The 26,338-nt window shown below is 52.3% G+C and overlaps 1 protein-coding gene across 1 annotated transcript; it reads left to right on the top strand.

Moving 5' to 3' along the window:
* Window positions 1-1,295: 1,295 nt before the first annotated feature.
* On the top strand, window positions 1,296-24,472 carry ADGRE3 (adhesion G protein-coupled receptor E3). The gene is made up of 16 exons (XM_058659767.1): window positions 1,296-1,395; window positions 2,993-3,100; window positions 4,289-4,444; window positions 5,573-5,680; window positions 6,169-6,233; window positions 6,698-6,833; window positions 8,571-8,675; window positions 10,462-10,646; window positions 12,403-12,573; window positions 14,774-14,968; window positions 17,198-17,433; window positions 19,880-19,946; window positions 20,392-20,483; window positions 21,303-21,483; window positions 22,592-22,687; window positions 24,319-24,472. The coding sequence occupies exons 1-16, from the start codon at window positions 1,311-1,313 to the stop codon at window positions 24,394-24,396; spliced, it is 2,064 nt and encodes a 687-aa protein (XP_058515750.1). The 5' UTR covers window positions 1,296-1,310; the 3' UTR covers window positions 24,397-24,472.
* The last annotated feature ends 1,866 nt before the right edge of the window (window positions 24,473-26,338 follow it).

Raw genomic sequence — 26,338 nt, 5'->3', positions numbered from 1 at the left:
CCTACCAACTGGGGATGGAGATAGCTTTCCCCATACCTCAGCGCCAGCATCGATGGCCTTTTTGGGAGAGTGGGAGTAGGGAGGGGGATGACAGCCCTAAAAAGAATGTAATCCTGTCTTTTGCAACAAAGTGAATGCAACTGGAAACCATTAGGTTGCATGAAATAAGCCAGGCTCAGAAATACAAATGTCACCTGTTTGCTCTGATACATGGGGGTCGATAGAGAAGATGAAAAAATGAATGTGAAAAAAATGGTCCTTTGGGGGCTTCATTTTTAGCCCGTTAGTTTAGATTCCTGTGGTTTTCCCACTCCTCACGTGTTGACTACACTATGAACAATGGGAGACCACCAGGAAGAGACAGGTGGGGCTGTCCTCCCCAGCTCTCCAAACGTCCTTCTCCAGCCCAGCTGTTCTGCAGGGGTGGCCTGACATGATTCTCATTCAAGCATCCTCCCACCTGAGAGAAAGCCTAGATGACCATGGATGAAACCTCTGTTGTCCAACACCACGGCGCCAGCCATGTGTGGCCATGGAATACTCAAACTGTGACCAGTCTAGGGGTGGGTGTGTGGCCCAGCAGCTGAGCCGCCCTTTGGAGTAGCTGCATTGCACGTTGGGGTGCCTGACGTCTCTGCAGCGCTCTGCGGCTGCACATCTGGGGGCAGTGGCAGGGGACGGCCTCATGGGAAACCAGGATGGGGCTCCAAGCTCCCAAGCTCCTGGTTTCCTGGTGGTCAAGTTGGGGGATACTGGGAGAATTTGAAGAACGGACTGATGGTTGGGGGAGCTCTGAGCTTCTCTCTGCTTGGCCTACCACACCCATCTCTGTGTCTGTTTAAATAAAAGATAATACAGTTATTATAAATGGAGGTGTGTTGTGAGTACAAAAATATATTCTGGATTTCAGAAATTTAACACAGAGGGAAAGGGAATGAGAATCAGGAGTATTAGTGATCTAGATTGGTTGGGTATTAGAATAATGACCTCTTGGCCATATTGGGTGACATACAATCTATTCTTGAAATGAACTCAGCTCTGTAAACATGTGGCTGCCTGACACTTGAAGAAAACCTATGCGGTTCACTTGCTATTTCTATTGCCCAGGGCAGGGCTTGAGGTCTGGACTGATAAAGAGCCACTGTGGAGCTTCCAAAGGAGACCAAACATGCATTGTTAGTTCTGGACTTGTAGGAACTGCTGGCTTAGCAATGGGGTTCCCCCAGATTGGGACACACTGCTGAAATCCCCAGCCCCCCACAAGCTCACTGTGACCACAAACGTGGAAGTTAACAGGCAGCCAGTGAAGCATGGCCGCCTCACCCTCTTCTGTTTCTGTTACAGCCCTGGGTGTCCTGCTGACTTTGTCCATATCAGGGATAAAGAACTCTGGAGGTGAGTTTATGCCCAAGAAAAGAGAACTGGCATCTGGAATCTTCCCTCAGGGAAGGGGAGGGGCCGCATTCACAGGGGGTCATGGGATTTTGCTCCTAACTCCCTGGAGATGGCCAAGAACTGATGCCTCTCCCCCAATATTACCATCAGCTGTCTTTTCTTGGCAAATTACACAGCCGGCCTCATTCAGTGCCCAGGACATCATGACAAAGATAGTACTAGCATGCTCCCCACTTGACTATGGTCCTCTGGAGAAGTTGCTGGTGGAAGGTTCTAGGTTGCAAGGTGGTGCAAGCATCACGTGGTAGATGCCGAGCCCAGATGCTAACCGCTGTCCCGCAACACCGTGCTTTAAGTCATTCTAGGAAATGCTTTGTCTTGAGTTGGGTTGCCCTAGAAGCTAGCCTGAGATAAGGACTTGAGAACAAGTCTTGGGGTGCAGGGGGCCCCAGGAAGCAGCGACTGGAGATGGGAAAGGAGGGAGGGGTGGTGGAGTTAGTATAGGACCTGTTACCTGACAGGTGGGCACCTCTGTGGGACCCATTAGACACGGTTTAGAGTTGGCTCCCTACACGGGTAAGGAAGTTGTTATTATCACAAGTCGTGGAGAAGTATGCATGACACCAAAATGTGCCGTTGAGCCAAGGTCAAGTGTGTACAATCGAGCTCTGCTCACATTGGTATGCGCTTGTTACACGAGTTTGTCCCCAGACTGTCTGTGTTTTAAAATGGAAACCTCACCCACACCTGCCTGCTACACACTCACCCCAACTGCACAACCCCAGCCAGGGGCAGTCTTCATTCTCCTGTCTGGGAACTTGACTGCTTGAAGAAGTGCTCCCTCAAAGTGGGATCATTTTGCGATTGACATGTTTCCTTGAACACAGCCTCTATGTTGCAGCATGGGTTAGAATTTCCTACTTGTATACCATTGTGCGGATAAATCATGCTTGTTTTTACCTATACCTGTGTCGATTGGGCTGTTTATCCATACATGTATTGATCAGGATGTTTCTACTAACATCTGATTGAGACCCCACTTGAAAGCTTTGGGACGGACACCCAGAAGCGGACTTGCTTGATCACACGCTCAATCTAAGTTGCTTAAAAGAACCCACCAGATCAATCTTTTAAGAAAGAACTACCGTATTGTTTTCCACACAGGCTGTCCCATTCCTACCAGCAGTGGGCAAGAGTCCCAATGCTTCCACATCCTCACCGCCACTTGTCACTTAGAGCTTGTAAGTTAACACTGATGAGGTGGAGTGTCCGTCACTGAGTGATCGGGCAGGCTGTTGTTCAGGCACAGCGCATCGCCAACGTGCGGTGTGGGTGAATAGGATCTGACGCCCGGAACAGGTTCTCGGGTACAGGTCCCGGCTGTTGGAAACTCAGCTTTCAGGCGAGATGTGTGTTGGTGGCAGAGGTGGGCTGGGAGGAGGTGTTAGGAACACCTGGATCCAGCTGCGGAAAGGCTCAAAAGAGACACTTCCGGAACTGTTCCCTTAGAGGCTCTTCCGTTGCGTCTGGGACACTGTAATCATTCGACAAACACCTTTGGAATCAGTGGGTGAGCTATCCTCTGTGTTCCATGCAGCTCAGTGTCCCGTGTGTCCTCAAAATGCCAGATGCCACAACAGTACTCACTGCGCTTGCGCCGAGGGGTTCCAGCCCAGGTTTGTGAAGTTCTATGAGAGATGTGAAGGTAAGGACACCCGAGGGGGTCTCAGTTCCATCACTCATGCGTGGTAGCTCTTCTGTTCCTTGACTCATCTACCCAGACCCGTGTCAACCTGCAGCCCAGACCAAACTCACAGCTGCTTCCTCAGCAGGCAAGCTGCCAGAGCAGGAGCTGCGGGATCAGGCGCTCTGGCTCCCAAGTGCTACAGAGCGAGCAAGTTGGGGGTAACCCTGCCTGACCTCCAATTCTGATCTATCAACTCGGAAGGCTGGGGGTTAGAGAGATGAACAAATGCCAACATTGCAGAAGACACGTGTCAAGTCGTGTGGTCCTTCTACTTCCCTTGTAATGTTGTGCAACGTCGTGGCTTATCCTACCTAGATCCCCTTGCTACTCATGTGATTGATGGGAGAAACTCAGTCTAAGGAAACCCTGGTATTCCAAATATCCTGTGGTGATTTTTGACATATCGTCTTTGCAATGTCTCCGTTCCATCTTTGGGTCTGTTCTGTTGAGGATTGAAAGTACATTCTAATGGCTGGCAGGGCTGGTCCTCATCTTATATATATATATTTTAAAGATATGTTTATCGTCACAGTGTGGCTTCAGCCCTGTCCAAGGGTCGGAGACGTTGGGGATTCTGTGGACAGTGTTGGGCAATAGTGATGCTGTGGGGGAGGAGATAAAGCAAAACCCTAGGGGGAAAAAATGATTTTCTCGTTTTAAAAAAGTTAAGAATGTTTCATGATGTAGTCCCACAGGCTCAGGGATTTCCCCTTCCAACTTCTTCCACGCCCTCCTCCTCACTGATGTCCGCCACATGATTACAGTAGTATAGTCCTTCAGCAACGGTCCCAAGTCCACCGTTGTGCTGTTTGAATCTACCCTGACATTGCAGGTATAGACAACGGCAGAGAGTCCGGCATCCTATTGTCGAGATACATTTAAGAGCTCATCTTTTAGTAGGGAGTAGGAATGCATACTGCAACGTATCTTTCCTTCTTGGGACGCTAGTCTCCCATACACAGCTCCTCTGGACGAATACAGGTATATACTTGTGTATCTGTATATCTGACGATCGTGTATTTTGCAGGAAGGTTGCCTTGCATAGGAGGGTCATGGTATTTGTCTTCGGGGATTGGCGTATTTCATTGAGCACCATGGTCACCAGTTGGGACCATTTTGCTGCAACTGATTTGCTGTTGATTATAGATATTGACGAGTGTCAGACGGGGGCGGCAAGGTGCAAGCCGGTGGCTTTCTGCAGAAATAGGATAGGACGTTACATCTGCAGCTGTGTGGTCAACGCCTCCTTCTGGGTGAACCTGCTGGCTAGCTTCATCACTGTGGACCATCCGGATTGTTACAGTAAGACCCCCTCCCATTGCCTTCCAACCATGCAGGGGAGGGGTCGCTGAGAGTCCTGCCAGGTTGGGGGTAAGAGACCCCAGCTCCATGCTGACACTTGTCCTCCAGCCCTGTGTTGCCCTTGGTGGCGTTTTCCAGGATACGTGTCCAGCCTGGCTCATCAAGGACTGTCGCTCTGTTATGCCTCAAGATGTTTCTGTAGATTCTCTTCCTTGGAGTTTCAAACGAACATCTCTATTTTTTTTTTCGGTCTGAGATCCTCCACTTCTTTGTCATTCTTTTACCTTAAATTCAATTTCTTTGAGTCCATCTCTCTCGCTCCCTCTGTGTCTTCATCTCTGTCCAATCACCCATTCTTCTGTATGTCCATTTATCTATCCGTGTCTGAGCTCCGACTGGTGACGGTGGGTCTAGCCCAACACCAAAGTCTACCCTACTTTCTCTTTTTCCTTATTTATTATTTCAGTTTATTTTTATTGGAAAGTCAGATACACAGAGAGAGGAGGAGAGACAGAGAGGAAGATCTTCTGCCTGCTGATTCGTTCACCAAGTGGCTGCAACGGTTGGAGCTGAGCCGATCCAAAGCCAGAAGCCAAGAACCTCTTCTGGGTCTCCCCCGTCGGTGCAGGGTCCCAAGGCTTTGGGTCATCCCTGACTGCCTTCCCAGGCCACAAGCAAGGAGCTGGATGGGAAGCCGGGCCACCGGGATACGAACCAGACATGAACCAGCAAAGCAAGGACCTTAGCCATTAGGCTACCGTGCTGGGCCCCCTCTTTCCTTATTTATAACTCCAGTCTGCAACACTGAGAAGCCTAGCCCTCCCTACAGCCCCAACATTTACTGGTCTGCTTAAAATCTATTTGTTTACCTGGTTTTGTTTCGTTTTGTTTTGTTTTTGAGTCAAGTATACAGGATGGAAGTTTTGGTTCTTCCGGGTACCAGACAGCTTCGATGTGTTTTATCTGTAGCACAGTTACACTACACCTGTTTTAAGAGTTACATAGTGTTGAGTACCAAGTTAATTCAGAATGGAGTGGCTTGAAACAATGTGTACTTATGATCTCCTCTCTGTGGTGGGCGAGGAGTTGAGGCGTGGCTTCCAGGGTCTGACTCTGGGTTTCCCATAGCTGCAGTCACGCTGTGGCCCTGGGAAATGGTGTGGCCCTGGGCAACGGTTTCCTATGAAGACCCAACAGAAGCAGGAGTTTCTCCCGAGCCCACACACTCCATTGCTGGTAGGACTCAGACCCCTGAAAGCTCGTGGATCCCACTGCTTGGTCCCTTGCTGGTGGCTGGTGGGAGAAAGCTCTCAGTGGTCCGATATGGGCTGTTCTCTATTGCTCCATCGCGTCAACCACCTGAGCCTAGAGGGTGCGCAGGAATCAGAAGTCATACTCACTTGACATTAGCAGTGATGTTCTGTGACTTTCACTGTAAGCTGTTCATTACAAAGGTGTCCCTGGATCCAAGAATCAGTTGACGGGGGAGGTTACACAGCTCCCCGAAAGAATGCCCTTGAACCCTTTAGCCAACCTACATCCACGTGGTTTTACAACATGCCTTGTGCCCTATACTGGAAGCCCTACACTCATTTTCCTATACAAGCCTATGGCAGAACACATTTGGGCCCTCTTAGGGATTCAGATGGGTACAGAATTGTCAGGCAAAGACCCCAACCGGGAAAGCAGTGGGAGTCAGAGTGTGTTTTCTCTCGTATCCCAAGGAACAGATATTTTTGCCCCCTCAGAGGACAGGAATCAGAAGATGGAGTCGCCAGGGGATGTCTGGGTGAGTTGCATGAGGCCTGGGCTTGGGGAAGAGCGGGTTGATCTGGCCATGTCAGGCACCTGCTCAAATGCTGTTTGGCTACCGGTGACTTTCTCAGAGGGAACTGTTCTCATCAGGGGGAAATCTGGTGTTTCAGGGATGCTTGGCATGTCTGGGGACACTTGGTCACATGTTACTTCTTTGGTGGATGTGCGGATGGTATCCAGTGTAGGGGAGACCAGGGGTATCACTCAACACCCTAGAGTAAACAGGGCAACCCCCAAGAGCTAAGAATGCCCCCGTGGCAGGTGTCAAGTTCAAGCTGGGACTCTGATCCCATGTCCAGTGCTTAGCTAAGACGTCCTTCTCCGCCCCTTCTAGCAGCACCTGCATGAACGCTGTTGCCTCTTCCGGCTCACTCGGCCCCTGTGAGCATCTTCCTGCGTGGGTTTCATTGAGAGTTGGACCTGATGTTTTGTTTGTAGATAAATCTGAGAAGAAACACGAGCAAACAGGAGTTTGCTCGGAATGCCACGCAGACGCTCCAGCAAGTGGAGCTGGCCATCTGGAATGCAAGCCTCACTTTTCCACACAAGGGTGAAAATCCCCTCTTTGGAATAGGTGAGATGCCGACGGACTCCTTAGGATCGTGCCTGAAGGGTCTGGGTTCTGGCTTCATCCCGGGCATCTGTGGCGGTAATCCACACACATCCAAGGGAGGAAGGCAGATTGCTCTGTTTCTGATTTCTTCTGGTGTGGTGACGTGTGCAGGGGTGTGGTCAGCTCAGCATTAGGGCTAGACCAGCAAGCGCTCTGGGTCCCAAGAGCACGTGACCTCATGGGTTTATTTATTACGTGTTTGTATTTCTCACATGTTCGGCTTTTTGTTTCTCTCCTTTCAAAGTCATCTTGTTCTTTTTCATTCCTTTTCAGGCATGTTGTCAACCTCCTCATCCTCCGTTTAATACTGACATGTTGGCATATGCCTTTTGGGGGAGCCTTACTGTTCACGTGTCTTGGGTCTGTACATGTATTTCTTTAGGCATTTGATAGACTCTTCTGTCGGGTTTCCTCTCTGATAACTTTTAGCGTTGAACTGTTGCTTCTGTGGCTTGGTAGAGTGTTCCTCCAGCTGGGCAGAGCCAGGGAGCTCAAGCCAGCTGCTTGAGAGTGGGGCAACAATCAAAGGTAACACCCAAGGTTGCCAGGGTGACTCTCTGCTGTCAGCAAAGGTGAGGGCAGGACCCCAACGGCTGCTGTCATCACAGCCTCCCCTCCTTCCTGACCGGGTGGTTAGTGCCCGGAGTTAGCCCCCTCTTTAGTGACTGAGCACCCCAACCCCTGCAGAGACCTGAGCCGCACACAGGATCTATGATGTCCTCAGTGGCACGACCTCTCCCCAGGCACATAGGGACCTCTGGGACTCTAAAGTCGGAACTGTCCATAGCCCCAGCCACACTCCATGCCCTACTGTGCAGCGATGGTACCAGGGAGTAGCAAGGAGCCACTCAGCCCCTGAACCAGCTCTGCCCACAGAAAGAGCACGGGTATTTCCAGAGCCAGTCAGCCTGCCAGCCAGGCACCTGTGCGTGTTCTGCCTTGGTGGTTTGATTCTGTGTGACTGTGATGGACGGTCGTAGCCTGGCAGAAAGCGGAGCACTTCACAGTTTTGAGGGGGTGCCCAGCCCCTCAGCAACTCTCCAGGCCAGACTCCAAGTGGGTGGGAACTGTAGATATATCCCGTGTGTGTGTGTGTGTGTGTGTGTGTGTGTGTGTGTGTGTGTTAAGATGATGTTCCCTTTCCCTGCTTGTCACAGGTGCCCTTGTGTGTGGAAAAGGAGAAATGTATCCTCCCTTTTGAGGGGCTAGGAGGGCATCCTTTTCCTCCATCCCGAGACTCCAAATTAGTGTGGTCTGCAAGAATCTCCCTTGCAGCGTCATGAATGACCGGGGCTGCCTCAGTTTCCCCAGACCTTATTCTCAGGAAATGGCCTCTCCTTTCTGTAGACTGTCCGCTGCAAACTCCTCCCCCCCAACTCTGTCTTCCCAAGGCCAACGTCAGCATGTCACTTCCCTATTCAGCCATGTTGCATGATGCCAACTCCTTCTTGATGAGTGAACTTGAAAGGCAGGCAGAAGGAATGAGAGAGGGACAGAAAGTTCTTTCTCTGTCCACCGGTTCGTTTCTCAAATGCTTGCACAGCCCGGGCTGAGCTGGGAGCTCCAGCAGGGACCCGAGTGCTTGCTGTACCACCTGCTGACTCCTGGGCTGTGTGTGAGCAGGAAGTAGAGCCGGGCCTCACATGCCAGGCTCTCTCTGGACGCTGGCCCTGCGACTCCTTTTCTTGATATTTCTAGTCTATGAATCCAAGAAGTGCCACGAGGCGAGCGAGCACATTCTCCTAGAAGCCGGAAACAACACGATGCTCATCTCCTGCAGCGGAGCCTTCCAAACCACAGGAGGTACCGGAGCCTCTTGGCTCAAAGTCTAGCTTCCCGCTGTTCCCTTTCCAGGGGACGGACCCGGGCGGTGGGGAGGAGAGGGAGTTGAGACTCACATAGATTTTCAAAGTCTTTCTCCTGGGATATGGCCTCTAAATTTAGCAATTTGTCATCCAGGCTCTTGTCTGCCGTGAGCAGCAATGAACAGGTGTAACGAGTGTTCCGTGATACCCCTAGACCTTGTCTGTGGACAAGAAAGTCCCGGGAGTGTCCCATTCCCTGACCTCTTATATTTCCAATCTGGAATATTCTTCTTTATTCAAAGCTGTGCTGTGGGAGAGCGGGGAGGGGGGACTGAAAAATGAGTTGATTTTTTTTTAAGATGTATTTATTTTTATTGGAAAGGCAGATTTACACAGAGAAAGAGATACACAGAGAAAGATCTTCTGTTCACTGGTTTACTCCCCAAGTGGCCGCAATGACCAGAGCTGAGCTGATCTGAAGCCAGGAGCCAGGAGCTTCTTCCGGGTCTCCCACGCAAGTGCAGGGTCCCAAGGCTTTAGACTGGCCTTGACTGCTTTCCCAGGGGGAGCTGGATGGGAAATGAAGCAGCCGGACTCCAACTGGCATCCACATGGGATCCAGATATATACAAGACAAGGATTTAGCCACTAGGCTATGCAGCCAGGCCCAAAATGAGTTGATTTTTAAAACATTGTATTTTCTTAGAGCGGGAAAGGAAGAGCCTGTCTGTTGGATTGCTCACCAGTGCCCACAACACCAAAGCTGGGAGCCTGGGGCACCATCCTTGTTTCCTATGGGGAAGCCAGTGTTGGGTCCGGAATTTGTCCCCAGCCGTGAACAGTCTCCACCTGCAACAATGCAAAAGCAAAGAGACTTTATTGCTCACTTGAGCTAGGGTCCGAGCCTCATCCAACACAGTGGAGCCTGGACAAGGACCCCCGCCCACCTCTCTGACATAGCTTATATAGGGCTTGATAATGCTAAATCCCAAGGGTAGATGACAACTTCTACGAACAGATGCAGGTAGGATTCAGGACTGGTCAATCTTCCTCACCTGCACCACCTGTTAACCAGAGACCTTCCAGGTCACTCCTGATTGGTTGGCTCTGCTTAGGGTGGGTGACAACCTTCTTCCGGGGACAGTGGTCACATCAATTCTAGGAAACGGAAACTTCTAGGCTGTCCCACAGCCTGTCATGGCTTTACCTTAATTCTCTACACAGTAAGTTGAGGAGTTAGATTAGCATTTAATCACTCAATCAATATTATTAACACAACGTATGATTTAATTACCTTATTGCTACTTATTCATTTAATACTATTTAATCACCTAATACTATTTCTTAACACTCATATATTTTGGCTACCACCTTATCACTAACTTAACTTTATTCTATTACTAGATGCTTACTTGTTACTAAACTATTCCTTAATACTATTCACCTATTACTTAACATACTATTTCAAGTCACTCACTACAACTTAACCAGAATAAAGCCCCTTACTTTACTTCCACCTCATGCCAGGAACCTCCGCTGCTCTTTTCCCATTGTCTAAGGGCAGGCAGCTCAGCCAGGAGCCAGAATCGGGCATCGAACCCGGGTCCTCTAAGGAGGAACGCAGATGTCTTCATGGCCAGGCAAAGCAGCTGCCCATCCAGTACCCAAGGGCAATGGCACCTGTGTGGCGTACTGCCCGAGACAGGGATGTACCACGTCCCTGAGGCTCAGATGCCTCCGACGGCCCCCACACCTCTGACAGCCCCTCTGTTCTGTTTGCCCAGGCCGCAATGCGGTTGCCCTCATCACTCACCAGTCTCTGGGGGATGTTTTGAACGCGTCCTTCTTCAGTCCAAGGAGAGGGGTGCGGGGAGCGCAGCTCAACTCCCGCATCGTGAGCGGCACCGTGGGCTTGAGCCACTCCCTTCAGCTGGATGAGCCCGTGTCCCTGACTTTTCAACATACTCGGGTGAGCAGAGCCGAAGGCTATTGTTGCACCCCACACTTTCCAATGGAGGGTGTGTGGGCAGCTTCCTGTGTCCGCCTGTGAGCTGGGAAGAGATGGTGATGCCACGCCCGCTCCCACGCACTGGGGGCGGAGGGACTGGGGTCTTGGGGGCTTCTGTCCAGTAGGGCTGGAGACCACCCAGGGGTGAGACTGTGGAGCTGTTTTGCAGCAAAACCACCGGAGACAAAACTGATGAGGGAATGTCCGTTTATTTCAAAGAGTTAGGGCTTATACAGTGTAGCAAAAGGGGGCGGGGCAGGAAGAAGGCCAGTCAGACAGTACTTCTACCCAACAACGACCCTGTGATTGGTTAGCTGAGACTCCCATCAGGAGTTCCTCTGGGGACACGGAGTGCCATGTGCCTACGGCCCCATATAGGCTAGGCAAGCAGAGACCCAGGGGCTGTCTTCCACACTGAGTGAGGCCGGTGGTAAGCACAGACCAGCACGTGGAGCAAAGGAGTGCTGTGACACCTACTGGTAGGGGTGCAAATGGTTTGGGAGAAAGTTGGGGAAGAGGTGGGGAGAGTTTTCAAAAAAAAAAGTTAGAGGTGGAATGATCATGGGCCTGCAGTCCCACCCCTGGCAATCTGCCCCTGTAGGAATTGAAATCAGCAACTCAGAATTTACTTATGTATTTTTTAAGAGATGTATTTATTTTTATTGCAAAGTCAGATATACAGAGAGGAAGAGAGACAGAGAGGAAGATCTTCGGTCTGATGATTCACTCCCCAAGTGACCGCAACGGCCGGAGCTGAGCCAATCCGAAGCCAGGAGCCAGGAGCTTCCCCCAGGGTCTCCCACGCGGGTGCAGGGTCCCAAGGCTTTGGGCCGTCCTCCACTGCTGTCCCAGGCCACAGGCAGGGAGCTGGATGGGAAGTGGAGCAGCCGGGACTTGAACTGGCGGCCATATGAGATCCTCACGCTGCTGCAGGCAGAGGATTAGCCTGATGAGTCACTGTGCCAGCCCTAAGCGTCCTCACCCCATGAAAAAATTAGTAATCCTGTGAGATTATGGGTGTATCTATCAGCTTCATGATGGTGCTTATTTTAGTTTGTGAAAAATGCAATTGGACGATTATGCTGGCGTGAGACACTTGGAAATTCACACTTACTTCTCATCGTGTGCACTTGCCATGACTTTGTGCAAGTGTGTACTTTCTTCTGATTGAAAGACAGTGAGAGAGAGAGAGAGAGATCGCTCTTGCATATGCTGGCAAGCTCTCCAGCAAGCTGAGCACGGATGTCGTGGTGTGGCGCGTGGAACTGAGCCATCCTCGGCTGCCGCATCAGCACAGGCAGCAATCAACACTCAAACCTTTTGGAAGAGCCCTCGTGTGCACGGATTTCAAAAACACTTTCCCGCAAAAAAAAAAAAAAAATAAGCTTTGTTTCCCATGAACTTTCAGAAGCACACTGATCGAGGCAAACATTGGGATTCTACAAAGGAAAGAGGCAGGGAAGGGGGCTGCTGGTGGTGGTGCAGGGTTATCCTGTGGCTGCTGCCAGCACCCACTGGGAGGGTGGCAGGCCAGAAGGGACAGTCCCCAGGGACCTGAGACGACCATGTGGGGGGAAATCCCGCAGCAGGTGTGGTGTGCTGGGAAGACGTTTGCCCCCAGATGTTGCCCCCAGATGTGGCCCAGCGTGCAACTTAAGGTGCGGTGGGACTAGCGATGAATCTGAAGACACCTGCTTTTGTGCCGTTCTTTTGACAGACTGACGGTGGTGCAAACTGGATGTACTTCTGTGTCTATTGGGCGGCCTCGGCGGAGGGAGGGAGCTGGTCCACCGACGGCTGCTCACACGTCTACAGCAACGAGACCCACACCGTGTGCAGCTGCTCCCACCTGTCCAGCTTTGCTGTGCTCATGGCTCTGACGCCCAAGGTATCCAAACTCGAGGATGGAGGATGGGGAGGTGGGCAGAGGCGTCACACCCATGCTGTACTGCCCGGGCTGCTCCTGCCACGAGTCTGTGCCGATGCAGGCAGACCCCCGAGGGGCAGCCAGCGATGGGCACTCACTGGGCTCCTTCCACCCCATGTGGGGACCCTGGATGGCATTTCCTTCTCTGGGTCTTGTCCCCCCCATCCCCTGGGGGGCACCGCCACTTAGGGGAGTGAATCAGTGGGCAGGATCTCACTCTCTCTAAAAAACTCAAAGTTTTCTACCTTAGAAGGTGTGGGCTGTTGTCTGCATATCTTAGACAAGCAGTGGTATTGTGGTATGTGGTATTGTGATGGATACAGCAGCTTAAGCCACCACGTGAAATGCCAGCATCCCACATGGACACGAGTTCGAGTCCTGGCTGCTTTACGTCCAATCCCTACTGTCCTAATTCACAGAAAGACATTCTTTCTTAAGTGAGATAATTTAAGAACTCGGGCTCCAGACCAAGTGGCACAGCAGGTTAAGCCTCTGCTTGCGACATTGGCATCCCACATGGGCACCGGTTCAAATCCCAGCTGCTCCACTTCCAATCCAGCTCCCTGTGGACGCAGCTGGCAAGGCAGCAGAAGAGGGACCGAGTACCCAGGCCCCCGTCCTGCCTGTGGAGACTAGGACAGAGTTCCTGGCTCCTGCCTCTGCCCTGGCTGAAAGAGTTAGATAGAGAAATAGATCTTTCATTCACTGGTTCACTCCCCAAGTGGCCACAATGGCTGGAGCTGAGCTGATCCAAAGCCAGGAGCCAGGAGTTTCTTCCAGGTCTGCCATGAAGGTGCAGGGTCCCAAGGCTTTGGACCATCCTTGACTGCTTTCCCAGGCCACAGGCAGGGAGCTGGATGGGAAGTGGAGCAGCTGGGACATGAACTGGTAGCCATGTGGGATGGTGGGGGATTCGCCTGTTATGCCACTGTGTCGGCTCCAAATAATTTTTTTTTTTCCTAAGGTAAGGAGTCAGGTGGTGACTTCACCTGAGATGTTTCTGAGAAGCCCCAAGCCCACAGGGCAGAAGGGCTGGCGCCCCTGCACCCCGTCATCTTCAGTGCGTGTGCACTGTGCCCGGGGGGTGGCGCATCGTGACCACCTGCAGGGGCGAAGGCAGTGGAAGCCCCCAGAGGGCTCACATCCACAACAACTGGCAGTTGAGTGGTGACTGTTCCATAACACAGGGTCCTGATTTGACCTGCCCCGCTCCCCAGGTCAGACCACACAGATCGCAGCCGAGTCCATGGTCACAGACCTTTATTGAACTTTCTCAAGTAAGCCTTTCCAGTGTGACAGCTGCCAGGTTGCAGGCTGCAGGCTGCGTAGGCAAGGCCTCATTGATTTTATTTTATTTATTTATTTTTATTGGAAAAGGCAGATATATAGAGAGGAGGAGAGACAGAGAGGAAGGTCTTCCGTTTGATGGTTCACTCCCCAAGTGGCCACAATGGCTGGAGCTGAGCAAGTCCGAAGTCGGGAGCCAGGAGCTTCTTCCGCGTCTCCCATGCGGGTGCAGGGTCCCAGTGCTCTGGGCCGTCCTCGACTGCTTTCCCAGGCCACAAGCAGGGAGCTGGATGGGAAGTGGAGCTGCTGGGATTAGAACCGGAGCCCATATGAAATCCTGGCGCGTTCAAGGCAAGGACTTTAATCACTATGTTTATCATGCCGGGCCCAGCCTCACTGATTTGAAAAAAGATTGATGGGGTGCCTCCTCTATGCCGGGAATACAACAGGGGCCAACAGGGTATAGAAAACCTGCAGCTCCATGGAGTTTCCTCTGCAGCTCTCTGCTGTCCACCAAGATCGGTGCCACAGGGAGCGATTGTCTTACGGGATTGATGGATTTATTGTAAAGGGGGAGGGAGAGAGATCTTCCATCCACTGGTTCACACCACAATAGCCAAAGGGCTGGAGCAGGCAGGACCCCAGGGACCCCATCTGGGCCTCCCACATGGGTGACAGAGACCAGGCACTGGGCCGTCCTCCGCTGCTTTCCCAGGTACATTAGCAGGGAGCTGGATTGGAAGTGGAGCAGCCGGGATTCGAACTGTTGCCCATGTGGGATGCTAATATCACAGGCAGAGGCTTACCTACTGTGCCACTTGGCCTGCAGCCTGAGTTCTTAACTCTAACAGGTTCTTCTCTTTGGGGCCTGCAGGAGGACCCTGTGCTTACTGTGGTCACCTACGTGGGGCTGGGCGTCTCCCTGCTCTGCCTCTTCCTGGCGGCCCTCACCTTCCTGCTGTGCCCGGCTATCCGCAGCACAGGCACCTCCATCCACTTGCAGCTCACGCTCTGCCTGTTCCTGGCACACTTCCTCTTCCTCACGGGCATCCAAAGAACTGAGTCCCAGGTGGGTGATGCAAACACGTTCCCTCTTGCTGTCACGGTCAAGTTCTGTCATCGTGTCCTGAGAAACAATGGGAGAGAAGACACAGGATTCATGTGAACTCTGGAGAGGGGCAACCTTGGATGAGACCCGTGATTTAAAAGAGAGAGGGGGGGAGAGGGAGGGAGGGGTTGGAAGAGAGAAAGAGAGAGAGAGAGAGAAATCTTTCTTTCATCCTGTACGTCCGTCTTCCAGAACTACCAGGAAATAATTCCCTGTTATTCCCAACATCCAGTGGTCGGGGGAGGGGTATGGGAGCCACAAGGAATTTTTTAAAAATCTATTTTTTTTCTTCCTATTTTCATTCTCATTCTCCCCCGTACCTGCCTAGTTCCTTGATGAATCAGGCATGTTCTACCAGGAGGAGAAGAGACACATTATTTTAGCCACCTGCGCATGGCCACACACTAGCACGAACGGGGACACTGTGACAGGGGCAGTCCCAACACAGGAGCATGTGGGGTGATCCTGGGATGGGGAGTAGAGAAAGGCGGGGCTCGGCGTGGGGGTGCACAGCCGACCCACATAGGCATGGCCTGGAAAGAAAGGCGTGGGCAACTCACACAGCCTTTGGCGGCCCTGCTTCAAATCCTGGCTCCACTTCTAACCAAGTTTTTCTTCCTGTGCACCCTGGGAGGTAGGAGGTGCCAGTTCTTCTACTTGGGTCCCTGCCAACCACGGGGTAACCTGGATGGAGCTCAGAGCTCCTGCCCCGGGCCTGGCCCTGTACTGGGCATTTGGGCAATAAACCAGTGGAGGAAAGATAATGGTATCATTCTGCCCTGCTAACAAAAGACTTTTTTTATATATATAAAAGATCTATTTATTTTTATTGGAAAGTCGGATATACAAAGAGGAGGAGAGACAGAGAGGAAGATCTTCTGTCCATTGCTTCACTCCCCAAATGGCCACAATGGCTGGAGATGAGCTGATCTGAAGCCAAGAGTTTCTTCCGGGTCTCCCACAGGGATGCAGGGTCCTGAGTCTTTGGGCCGTCCTCATCTGCCTTCCCAAGCAGGGATCTGGATGGGAAGTGGAGCAGTCGGGACTTGAACCAGCGCCCAAATGGAATCCAGCACACGCAAACCAAGGACTATAGCTGCTAGGCTACTGTGCTGGGCCCAAGCTTAAGATGTAAATTTCAAGAAGAGAGAGAGGAGGAGGAGGAGGCTTTAGGGGCTCCTGTGTGCCCTGTTCACATCTTCTGCTGACTGGAGGCAGCACCCTGTCTCCCAGGAATTATGGGGGGACACTGGCTGTCACCAGAATCTACCAGGGTGCACGTTAAATCTCCCTCTAGAAGCCCAGACACAGCTGGTCCCTGCAGGCGCTTGAGGCGTGGACCTCCGCCCTGGTGTGCCTGGGAGCTGTCTGCCTCTCCATCAGTCATGTGCCACTTCGTGTACCATTAGCTAGTCGAGCACATCTCCAGGAAAGTAAAATTTAAAAAAACAAATCTTTTAAATAATGCACTGTTTACATGGAGTTGGGTCTAAAGGCGTTTGGGCTTCTAAAGTTGAAACGTTCTGCTTTGAAAAACGCCAACAGTGCCGCCTAGGAGAGCAGCCTCTCCTTTGGGGCTTCCTTGATATCAAACATTCATGGAAAACTGTAACCAAGAGGTAAGCTTCTCTGGGTCCTCCGCCCTCTCCCCCTTTTTAAAGACATTTGTGCAAAGTTTGCGCGTAAAGGGACGTTGCTAAATCCTGCTGAGACTGCAACCGGGGCTTCCCGCAGAAAGTTGCTTTCCAGAGGGTGATAACAAACATGTTTTCCAGATCAGAGCTACCACCTGTTTTGAAACGTTTCAACTTAACTAAGATGGACGGTTTTCATCTGCTGGTTCACTCCCTCAAATACTTCAACAGCTGGGGCGGGGCCTGGAATACCAGGCAGGGTTCTGGTGTGGTCACCGGGACTGCCCAGGACTTGCGTCACCCCTGCCAAGGGCAAAGGCGCATTTGGATGAAATGCGTCCGGGGGCTTGCCCACCCGCATCCTGTTTTTATTCCTGATTCCCTCCGGACGTAGGAGAAGCAGGTGTCCATGTCCACTAGAGATTCCTGGAAAAGTGGCTGCAGGGTTTTGGTTCCAGACTATAGGCCAGTGTGTGAGGTGGAGGGTGTGGCGGGCATGGACTGGTGGGTGGGTCCTGCTCAGTGGACGCGCCGACCCCCGCTCCGCCCCTCGCAGGTGCTGTGTTCCATCGTGGCGGCCGCCCTGCACTTCCTGTACCTGGCTGCCTTCGTCTGGATGCTGCTCGAGGGGCTGCGGCTCTTCCTCACCGTCAGGAACCTCCAGGTGGCCAACTACACCAGCGCCAGCAGGTTCAAGAAGCGCTTCATGTACCCGCTGGGCTACGGGGTCCCCGCTGTCATCGTCATTGTGTGTGCAAGTGTTGGATACGAAAACTACGGGACCTACACTCAGTAAGTGTGACGTGTGTCTGTATACACGTGGGTGTCATTTAAAATTATTTTTCTTTTTTAAAATTATGATTTATTTGAAGGTGCATGCGGGTCACAGCCCGGGCTGGGCTACAGCTGAACCTGCAGCTGGGAGCTCCGTCTGACCAAGGACATGAGCTGTCACCTGCTCCCTTCTGACCTGTGCCTGAACAGGGAACTGCACCTGGGGGCTGAGCTGGGACTCAAAGCTGAGCCCTCTGGTTTGGGGTGTGGGCGTTCCCTGGTGGGGTTTTACACCCATTGCAGCAACTGGCCACCTTCGACAAGCTCTAATTCTGATCCTGCTCCCTGCTGATGCGCCTGGGAAACCAGTGGATGAGGGCCGAGTCCTTGGGGCCCTGCACCCACATGGGAGACCTGGAAGAAGCTCCTGGCTCACCCATGGCCATTGTAACCATTTGGGGAGTGAGCCAGCAGATGAAACTTTGGTCTAAGTCTGCAACTGTGCCCCTCAAATAAATATATGTCTTTATATATTAATATATCTTTATACTCCACAAAGGCTTTCTGCATTTTTTAATTTTTACTTGAAAAGGCAGAACTACACTGAGAAAGAAGGAGCCAGAGAGATCTTCTGTCTGCTGATTCACTCCCCAAATGGTTGCAACAGCTAGAACTGGTTGGTCCAAAAGTGGGAACCAGGAGCTTCCTCTGGGTCTCACATGGGTGCAGGAGCCCATGGGTGCTTGGGCCGTCCTTCACTGCTTTCCCAGGCACATTAGCAGGGAGCTGGAAGTGGAATAGCTGGGTCTTGAACTGACACCCATAGAGGATGCCGGCAGTATAGGTAGAGGCTTAACCTACATCATGGTGCTGGCTCCGGGCATTTCTAATGAACATGTGATCCTCATACGTATTTCTGGGGTGCTGGACAGTTTCTCAGGACATTTATACAGCATGCACTGACTGATAAAATCATCTTTTTTTCTGTAATTATTTTATTTTGATAATCTCTACATAGTTAATTAGGGCACAAAGGGTCAAGGGCTACAGGAAAGTGGGTAAGACCATTGTTTCCACATTGTTATTATTATTATAATTATTATTATTATTATGTATCTGGGGTAAGGGGAGAGATAAAGAGACGAAGTTGCACCCAGCCTCCCACCCATCCCAGGTCCCTGATGTGGGGCATGCTGCCAGGGTCCTGCTCAAGTGGTTTTGATGGTTCAACAGTTCTGAATTGCTGTCAGTCTTGCCATCCCAAGCCCGATGTAATCTCTCCAGAATTCACTGGCTGACATAGTCCACCTTAGAGTCTCCGTTAGCCCAGATTTTCACTGCCAACACATGGCTGGGGTAGATGTCGATCTGTTCTGTCGTCCGTCTTGTTGTGGTCCCAGGTGTCCTCTGCAGGTTCCAGTGGGCTGTCCTGTCCTCCATGTGCACCTGGGTATGCTGTCCACTGCTCCGTCTGAGCTCTGAGGAGGCTCAGCTTTGACACTTGCACTCCAGGGTCAGACCATGGAACCTGCACTTCTCTTCATGGTTGGGGTTCTGAGATCGGCAGTCCAGTGGGAGGATAAAATCATCTTTATCAAAGAGCCTTGGAGCTCCTAACTGTCACACAAACCCCGTCCATGCTCTCCACGCGGCTGCCAAAGTGTCGATCTAAACACAGGGTGGTGACTGCCTGCAGTTGGAGAGGTGAGGAACTGATGGGAGGAGACTGGGGGTGAGGGACCCACGCAGAGACGCGCAGACAGAGCACTTGGGGAGGGCCAGATTCTCACCTCCTAAGACCCCTGAGAGTGAAATCCAGTCGTTGCCATAAACCCAAGCCATGACGGAAGACAGACCACACTGCCCTGTAGCGTGCGGACTCGGTACTGGCTGATGTATGGCCACAGGTCTCCGTTTTACGTCTCTTCATGGCAACCATCAAACAGCCATGCTTACGTAAAGCCTTAAATCTTTTTTTTTTTTTTTTTTTTTTTTTAGATCTTAGGTACTCTTTTGTACAAATTTTAGATGAAGAAATCCACAAAGTACAAGCCACAGAGTCAAGGAGCCAAAGAACCAGACCACCTGTGTCCGTGCACGGGGAGGTTCCAGGCCAGAATGTTGTGTCAGCGCTGCCCCAACTTTATCTGGACTTCAACACATTCCTGTTGAAAATTCACAGAAAATGTCACAGATATGAACTCAAGGCAGGGCTCCCAAGTGTATGTGAAGGAGGCGAGCGTCAGGCTAGCTCACCTAAGACGGAGACAAAAAAAGCGATTCCTGGGGCAGACATTACCCTGTGACTACAGGCATCACCTGTAATTGGATTATCCGCTTTCAGCCCAGGGACACTTGAACTCAGAGCACACAGCTAACGGCTCATTCTGGAACCCAAGTCGCAGATGAAATGTGTCTTGGGACCGTCCAGAATCCGCCCCAAGTTCTTTCCGTCTTTCCGCAGCTGCTGGCTCAGTCCCGACAACGGGTTCATCTGGAGCTTTCTGGGACCTGTGGCGGCCATTATCTTGGTATGTCGTCACCTTTTTGCGTATGTCTCTCTCGGACTGGCCAAGCCAAGGGTGTGTTCCCAAACCGCGCATGTTGGAAATGAGGTGCAGACAAGAGGAAGACGCCAGTCAGTGTGCCGGTGTCCCTTCTGCAAACTTCATCTCAGTTCATTGTGTTCATTTATTCAGCAAATCCTTAGTACCTATTCCATGCTGGGACTTCCTATTGGTCTGGCATAGCTACTAAAGCACTCTCCCATTCGAACCAGGATCTTTAAAAATGGATAAAACTCCATAGCCACCTGACTAGGCATCCCACGGGCTGCTGGGCACATGAGAGTCTGGGGTCTGTCCATCCTGTGCTTACAAAGTCCCAGAAAAAGATGTCCTACCTTTCTCTCCAGTTGGGGGATTTCCTTCAGTGCTGTGCCATACACCCCATTTATTTTTCCTACTGTTTCTACAGATAAATTTGGTTTTCTACTTCCAAATCCTGTGGATTCTGAGGAGCAAACTTTCTTCCCTTAACAAAGAGGTGTCCACCATCCAGGACACCAGGTGAGAATGTAGCCGGTCAGTGGCAACCCACAGATGTGCCATAAATTCTGTTGTTGGATAAAGTCGGTGTGAGGGGACAGCCTAGAGGGTGAGAGGGATCAAGGTTATTTCTTACTTGGTGTGCCCCTCGTGTCAAATAATGCCCAAAATATCAACACTGTCCTCTCTGTGAACCCCTGGAGAGCCCACCCACACACACCCCCGGGTCTTCATTCTCCTTGCGGTCAGTCTGACTATTCAGGACAATGACAACCCAGAGGGATTGCTGCTTGCGATCCCAGCTTCTGTGAGGCCCAGAGCTCCACCCATGAACCACGTGAGGCAGCTGCCTCCTCAGCTTACCTGTGATAAGAACACGCTGGATGTCGTATGACTACCAGGACCACCGGTCCAACCACAGACCTGCTTCTGGTTTGATCCAGCCAGCATCTCTAAGCCTCACTGTCCTCTATCCCGGAAGGACAGAGCATCCTGTCCTGTTCTTGCTGCCCTCCAAACCATGTGAGTGTCCATGATGAAGATGCAGCCACAGTCAGACAGACAGACACACACACACACAAAGCCACTTGCCGCCAGCACCCCCATGCCACACTAACTTTACTGGAAGAAGTCCCGCACTATGTCAAGAAGTCAAGGTTTTCAGAATGGGTATCCAGAAGGCATCTCCCTCATGGCAAAGGGGAGAGACTCTTCCGTGGTAGGGGACAGTCCTTCTCTTGGTGGCCAGGTGCAAGGCACGAGGCTCTTGAGGTCTTGCGTGCACCTGCTGAGCCGCCTGCACCAACATCACCCTCCTCTCGCTCTCCACCCTGGCCCTAGGCTCATGACGTTCAAAGCCATCGCACAGCTGTTCGTGCTGGGGTGTTCCTGGGGCCTCGGTTACTTCATGGTGGAGGAGATGGGGGAGACGGTCGGCTCGGTGATGGCCTACTTGTTCACCATCGTCAATGTCCTGCAGGGGCTTCTGCTGTTTGTCATGCACTGTCTCTTGGACCGCCAGGTAAGGTCCCTTGTGCCGTGTCTAAGTGCGTTGTAAGAGAGTGCTCCTTCAGTTTGGCTGGAGCTGGGCGTCAGGATCGCGGTCGAGGCCTCTCGCTTGTGTGGGTGGTGGGATTCCAGGACAGAGCGTTCCTATCCCAACACATCGTTCAAGAGCATGCGTCGGTTGGAATAGGGCAGGGTACAGCTGAGCTGACAGCTGTCCGTCTCTTCTCGGCATCCCAACCTTAGGGTCTTGCTGTGCAACGGTGACCCCGTCCACACTGTTTTTGCCATGGGAGGTGGGCTTAAGGCCTGACCCTCGAGACAAGCTCCCTGGGGACTCCAGCTTGTGAGGCCCACTGTGTGGTCGCTCCTGACTTCACTGAGGTGGGGATCCACAGGGAGGTGGGGCTTCAGGCATGGGCAGACCTGCCCTAAACTCAGGAGAGAGACCAACTCCAACCCCAGTTCTTTCCCGATCCGGTGGATGCCCGTCTCACAGGGCTGAGAATTGAAACGAGGCGGGACCATCCAGGTCTGGCAGAGCCCTCTGGTGCCCGAGATGTTGCCAGGACAGGTTGCTGGATGTTTTCTGGATTCTCTCCTTCATGGAGGGGGTAGAAATACGCGCAGATCAGACGCATGGTGGTGTAAAGGCTCTTTTGGATGCTTGATTAACTTCTCTCCCATCTCTGGGTGCCCCCTCTTCATGCGTGGGCTCCCCACCCTCCAGAAGTCAGCTAAGTGTTCTAGCCTGACCCACAATAACAGGGGGGCTGTGATGAATCTGCAGTGGCTGGGGTCAGGGCTCTGGAGAAAGAGCAAGAAGGTTCTGGGTGCTGCCCCTATGGCCTCGGAGAGGTCGGCTCTGCCTCCCGGAAGCCTTGACCTCTCCTGTAGCTGGGTACCAGAGGAATACGGGTTCCTTCCCTAAATCTACATTAGGTCCTGTAGTGAACACCTGTTCTACAGCAGAGGGATTTCAACTGGAACAACACGAGCCCAGCTCAGGGCAATCCAAAAAACTCATGCGAGAGATCAGGGCAGTGGGACTGGGCGCCAGTAGCTTCCTGTGTGAGAGGCCTCTCTCCCGAGCGAGGCCCTCTGGGCGTCCCTCCATCTTCCAGGTACGAACGGAATACAGGAAGTGGCTCTGCGGCCTGCGGAGAGGAGCCGAAACCGACAGCAGCGAGATGTCCCGTTCCACTGGCCACACCAGGACGGTAAGAGCGGTTCCTCGTGCCAGCCTCCCCTGGACCCAGCAGGCCCTGCCTCCTGTACCTCCCCTAGCTTCCTCATGCGCCCCTCTGCAAACAGAAACACTGCGCGAGGTTCCTGTGGTTCAAGCTTGTGGGTTTTGAGACCCAAACCAGAAAGGGCACCCCCCCCCTCTGTCTGTCTTCCTCTCTGTCACACCAACATTCAAAGTGTAGCCAGCAAACATTCAAAGACTAACTCGGCATCTTCTCTTCGCAATCTGTTGCCTACCGCGTGCCAAGCACCGTTCGGGGAACTGGAAGGTAACAGTGGCTGCACAGACGGAAGCCCTGGCCCAGCTGGCGCTGTGGACAGTAGGCCGTGACACGTGGACAGTCCTGGCTGTTTCGAAGGGGCATGCAGCCGAGAGAAAGTGGGGCACTCCAGGGACAATGCGAGTATTGAGGGTGCAGGGGTTCTGTTGAAGTCAGGTGGCCATGACGGGCCTCCGGGACACGGGGATGAAGGACTCCTGACTTGTGGAATCATCTAGACTTGGAGGACCACCTGAGGGCTCCAAGCAGCCTGGTGAAGAGCGGTGGGGTCCTGCTGACCCGGAAACTGTCCCTGGATTTTCTGGGGGAGAAAAGAGAGCTCTAACACAGGGTATGTGTGTATGTGGAAGGCTCACGAGGGACCCCAAAGAGCAACCGCTGAGGTGTGATGTATACAGATGGCTGTTCTGGGGCTACCCCACCTTCCTAACGCACGCTGGAGCTCCTGTTTTGGGTCTTCCTGGCATGACGAGTGAGACCCATATTTGCGGGTCATTCACTCCTCTGGACGCTCTAGGGGAGCTACACAACCCTCCCCACCCCAGGGTGGCAGTGGGGCTCTATCCTGCTGGGGCGAGCCTACCTCGCTGGAGTTGTCTGGCAAAGTCTGTGAGCTGTGGCGGCCCTTGGGCACCTCTGAAGACTCATTCTCATTTTGGAGCTAGACACCGACCCCCTCAGCCTCCCCTACCCCCAGCAAGTCACATCAGATGCAGGTTCAGAATGCTTGGATCAGAAACTTGTACTTTAACCATGACCCTGACACCCAACGTCACCCAGACAGCTGGTCTGCTGCCTAACGTGCCTGGTCTAACAGTCTGTTCCACACTGACCAACTGACCCCCAATGAGTTTCTATTACCACTTAGATGTGGCCGGACATCCTGACTCAGCTGTGCCGGCTCCCAGTTCCTGCCTCGGGTTCTCTGACTTGGCAGCCACAGCCAGTCGGGGTCCCCTCCCTGGTGCCCTGCCCCCGTTCTGCAGTCAGGAACCCCTTTTCCACTCTCTTCCTGATACGTCCTCCCGTTTGACATTTGTCTTGAGAAAGTGGCAGGTGCTTGCCGTTGGCCCGTCGTGACCTGTTGTCAAGTTCATTTTTCACCAAAGTCATCCGTCTGCCTGTGACTACTACTGTTTCCCAGTAGTATTTCATTATTTCTGAGATAATGGACTTTTAATTTGCATGATGGTCAAAGGGGAAAAAACAATTTTTTTAAATAGCAGGTCTTTACTGAACGTCGCACTTGACAGAAAACTTCGTGGTCTCTAGGTACCAACTGAGCTCCCGCTGTTTCTCCTTGTGCCTCCCTGTCCCCACAGGAGGAGCTGCGGAAATCACAGTGCCTGAGTGGCCCAGCTACCTCCTCCTGGCCACCTCCGGGGACTGCCCAGCTGTGAACAGAGAACCGACGCCGTGTGCCGACAGCGCCTCCCTGTGGTCACACACGGGTTCGACGAAGCTGTGACTGGTCTGGCTTCAGTATTTTGGGCTTTACCTCCTACCCAAAGGAGAGACGGTGAGACCCCCAATTCGGTGGTATTTCGTGAGCACAGGATGCTCGAAGGGCATTGGATTTAGCTCCCAGATCTCTCTGCTATAGTACTGTACACTCGAAAACTTTTCCATCATTGCCGCCCTCCAATCTATACTGTTCAGCCATCCCCATGTTTGGGTTGGCACCGTGGACTAGTAGCTTACTCCTCTGCCTGCAATACCGGGATCCCATATGGGCTCCAGTTCGTGTCCCGGCTGCTCCACTTTCCATCCAGCTCCCTGCCTGTGGCCTGGGAAGGCAGCCGAGGACGGCCCAAAGCCTTGGGACCCTGCACCCGCGTGGGAGACCTGGAGGAGGCTCCTGGCTCCTGGCTTTGGATCGGCTCAGCTCTGGCTGTTGTGGCCACTTGGGGAGTGAACCAGTGGATGGAAGACCTTCTCTGTCTCTGTAAAATCTGCCTTCAAATAAAAAGAAATTTAAAAAAAAAAAACAATTTCTGTATGTATAAGTATTGAATGGGGACCGTGTTCTTCCAGTGCGTAAAACATGCTGTCCTAACTATTCACGTGCAGGAAGGGACACTAGGATGGCCACTGGGCACATTCTGCAGTTTCTGGGCCTGGTTTTCACCCGCTGTCCCTCATGGCCACTGTTAGAACCTTGCCTGCCTGCTGCTGGTTTGCCCTGCTCTTTGATCACCCGACAGCATCTCAAGCTCTTCAACTTTCTCTGTTCCCCAAAACAGGCTTGCTTGCCATGGAGGGTGTCTCAGAACCCTGCCCTGTTTGGTTGTGGCAGTCTCCTTATTTCTCCTGCCCTCAAGAGGCCTACAGACTATAGCAGGCCTGGACACCGTGAGCTTTACTCATGCTTTGCATGCAAACACTGTTGTCTCTGGCAAAATGGATGGTGCTTCTTTTGACAAAAACCACCTTGCACCCTAGAGAAACACCACCTCATCGTGTTTCAAGGATTCTGTGGGCCCCTGCTTGCTACCTCGTGGGCCTGGGTCACTGCCTACTTGCCCATCACCTGAGGCACAACTCCCGTTCCTACAGGTGCACCATGACCTCTGACATGACCAGAAGGTCAAGGGAAATAGACCTGTCTTATAGCCAATGAAAGTGTGTTCGGTGGGTGGGGGGCCTGCCCGAAGATGCCCTCCTACCCTCCCTTAATCTTTAAAACTTGTAACTGGGGCCCGGCAGCGTGGCCTAGCAGCTAAAATCTTCGCCTTGAACGCGCCGGGATCCCATATGGGCACCGGTTCTAATCCCGGCAGCTCCACTTCCCATCCAGCTCCCTGCTTGTGGCCTGGGAAAGCAGTCGAGGACGGCCCAAACCTTTGGACCCTGCACGCGCATGGAAGAACCGGAAGAGGTTCCTGGTTCCTGGCTTCGGATCAGCACAGCACTGGCCGTTGCGGCTCACTTGGGGAGTGAATCATCGGACGGAAGATCTTCCTCTCTGTCTCTCCTCCTCTCCGTATATCTGACTTTGTAATAAAAGTAAATAAATCTTAAATAAAAAAATAAAACTTGCAACTGGTGAATAAAGTGGACATTCCTTGCCAGCCTGTCTCTGGTGGTCCTTGCGGCCGTAGCACGCCATCCCCTCACTCTTGGTGACCTTGGTGCCTGCTGGCAGGTTTAAACCCCGAGAGGATTCAGACCTGAGGCCTGAAACCGTTGATGTAGCACAAGAAAACCTAGGGGAAACACCGAAGACACCGGCAAAGCCTTCTTGGAGAAAAATCTAGATGCACATCTGTAGTTACTGATGATCAGGGAGCTGGACACTGCTTTGGGGCCACATGTTTATCTCTGCAGAAATATCCAGCTTCT

Source organism: Ochotona princeps, unplaced genomic scaffold, assembly GCF_030435755.1.
Source record: "Ochotona princeps isolate mOchPri1 unplaced genomic scaffold, mOchPri1.hap1 HAP1_SCAFFOLD_170, whole genome shotgun sequence".
Lineage (NCBI taxonomy): Eukaryota > Metazoa > Chordata > Mammalia > Lagomorpha > Ochotonidae > Ochotona > Ochotona princeps.
The sequence above is the reverse complement of the archived record's forward strand: the minus strand, read 5'-3'. Positions and strand labels throughout refer to the sequence as shown.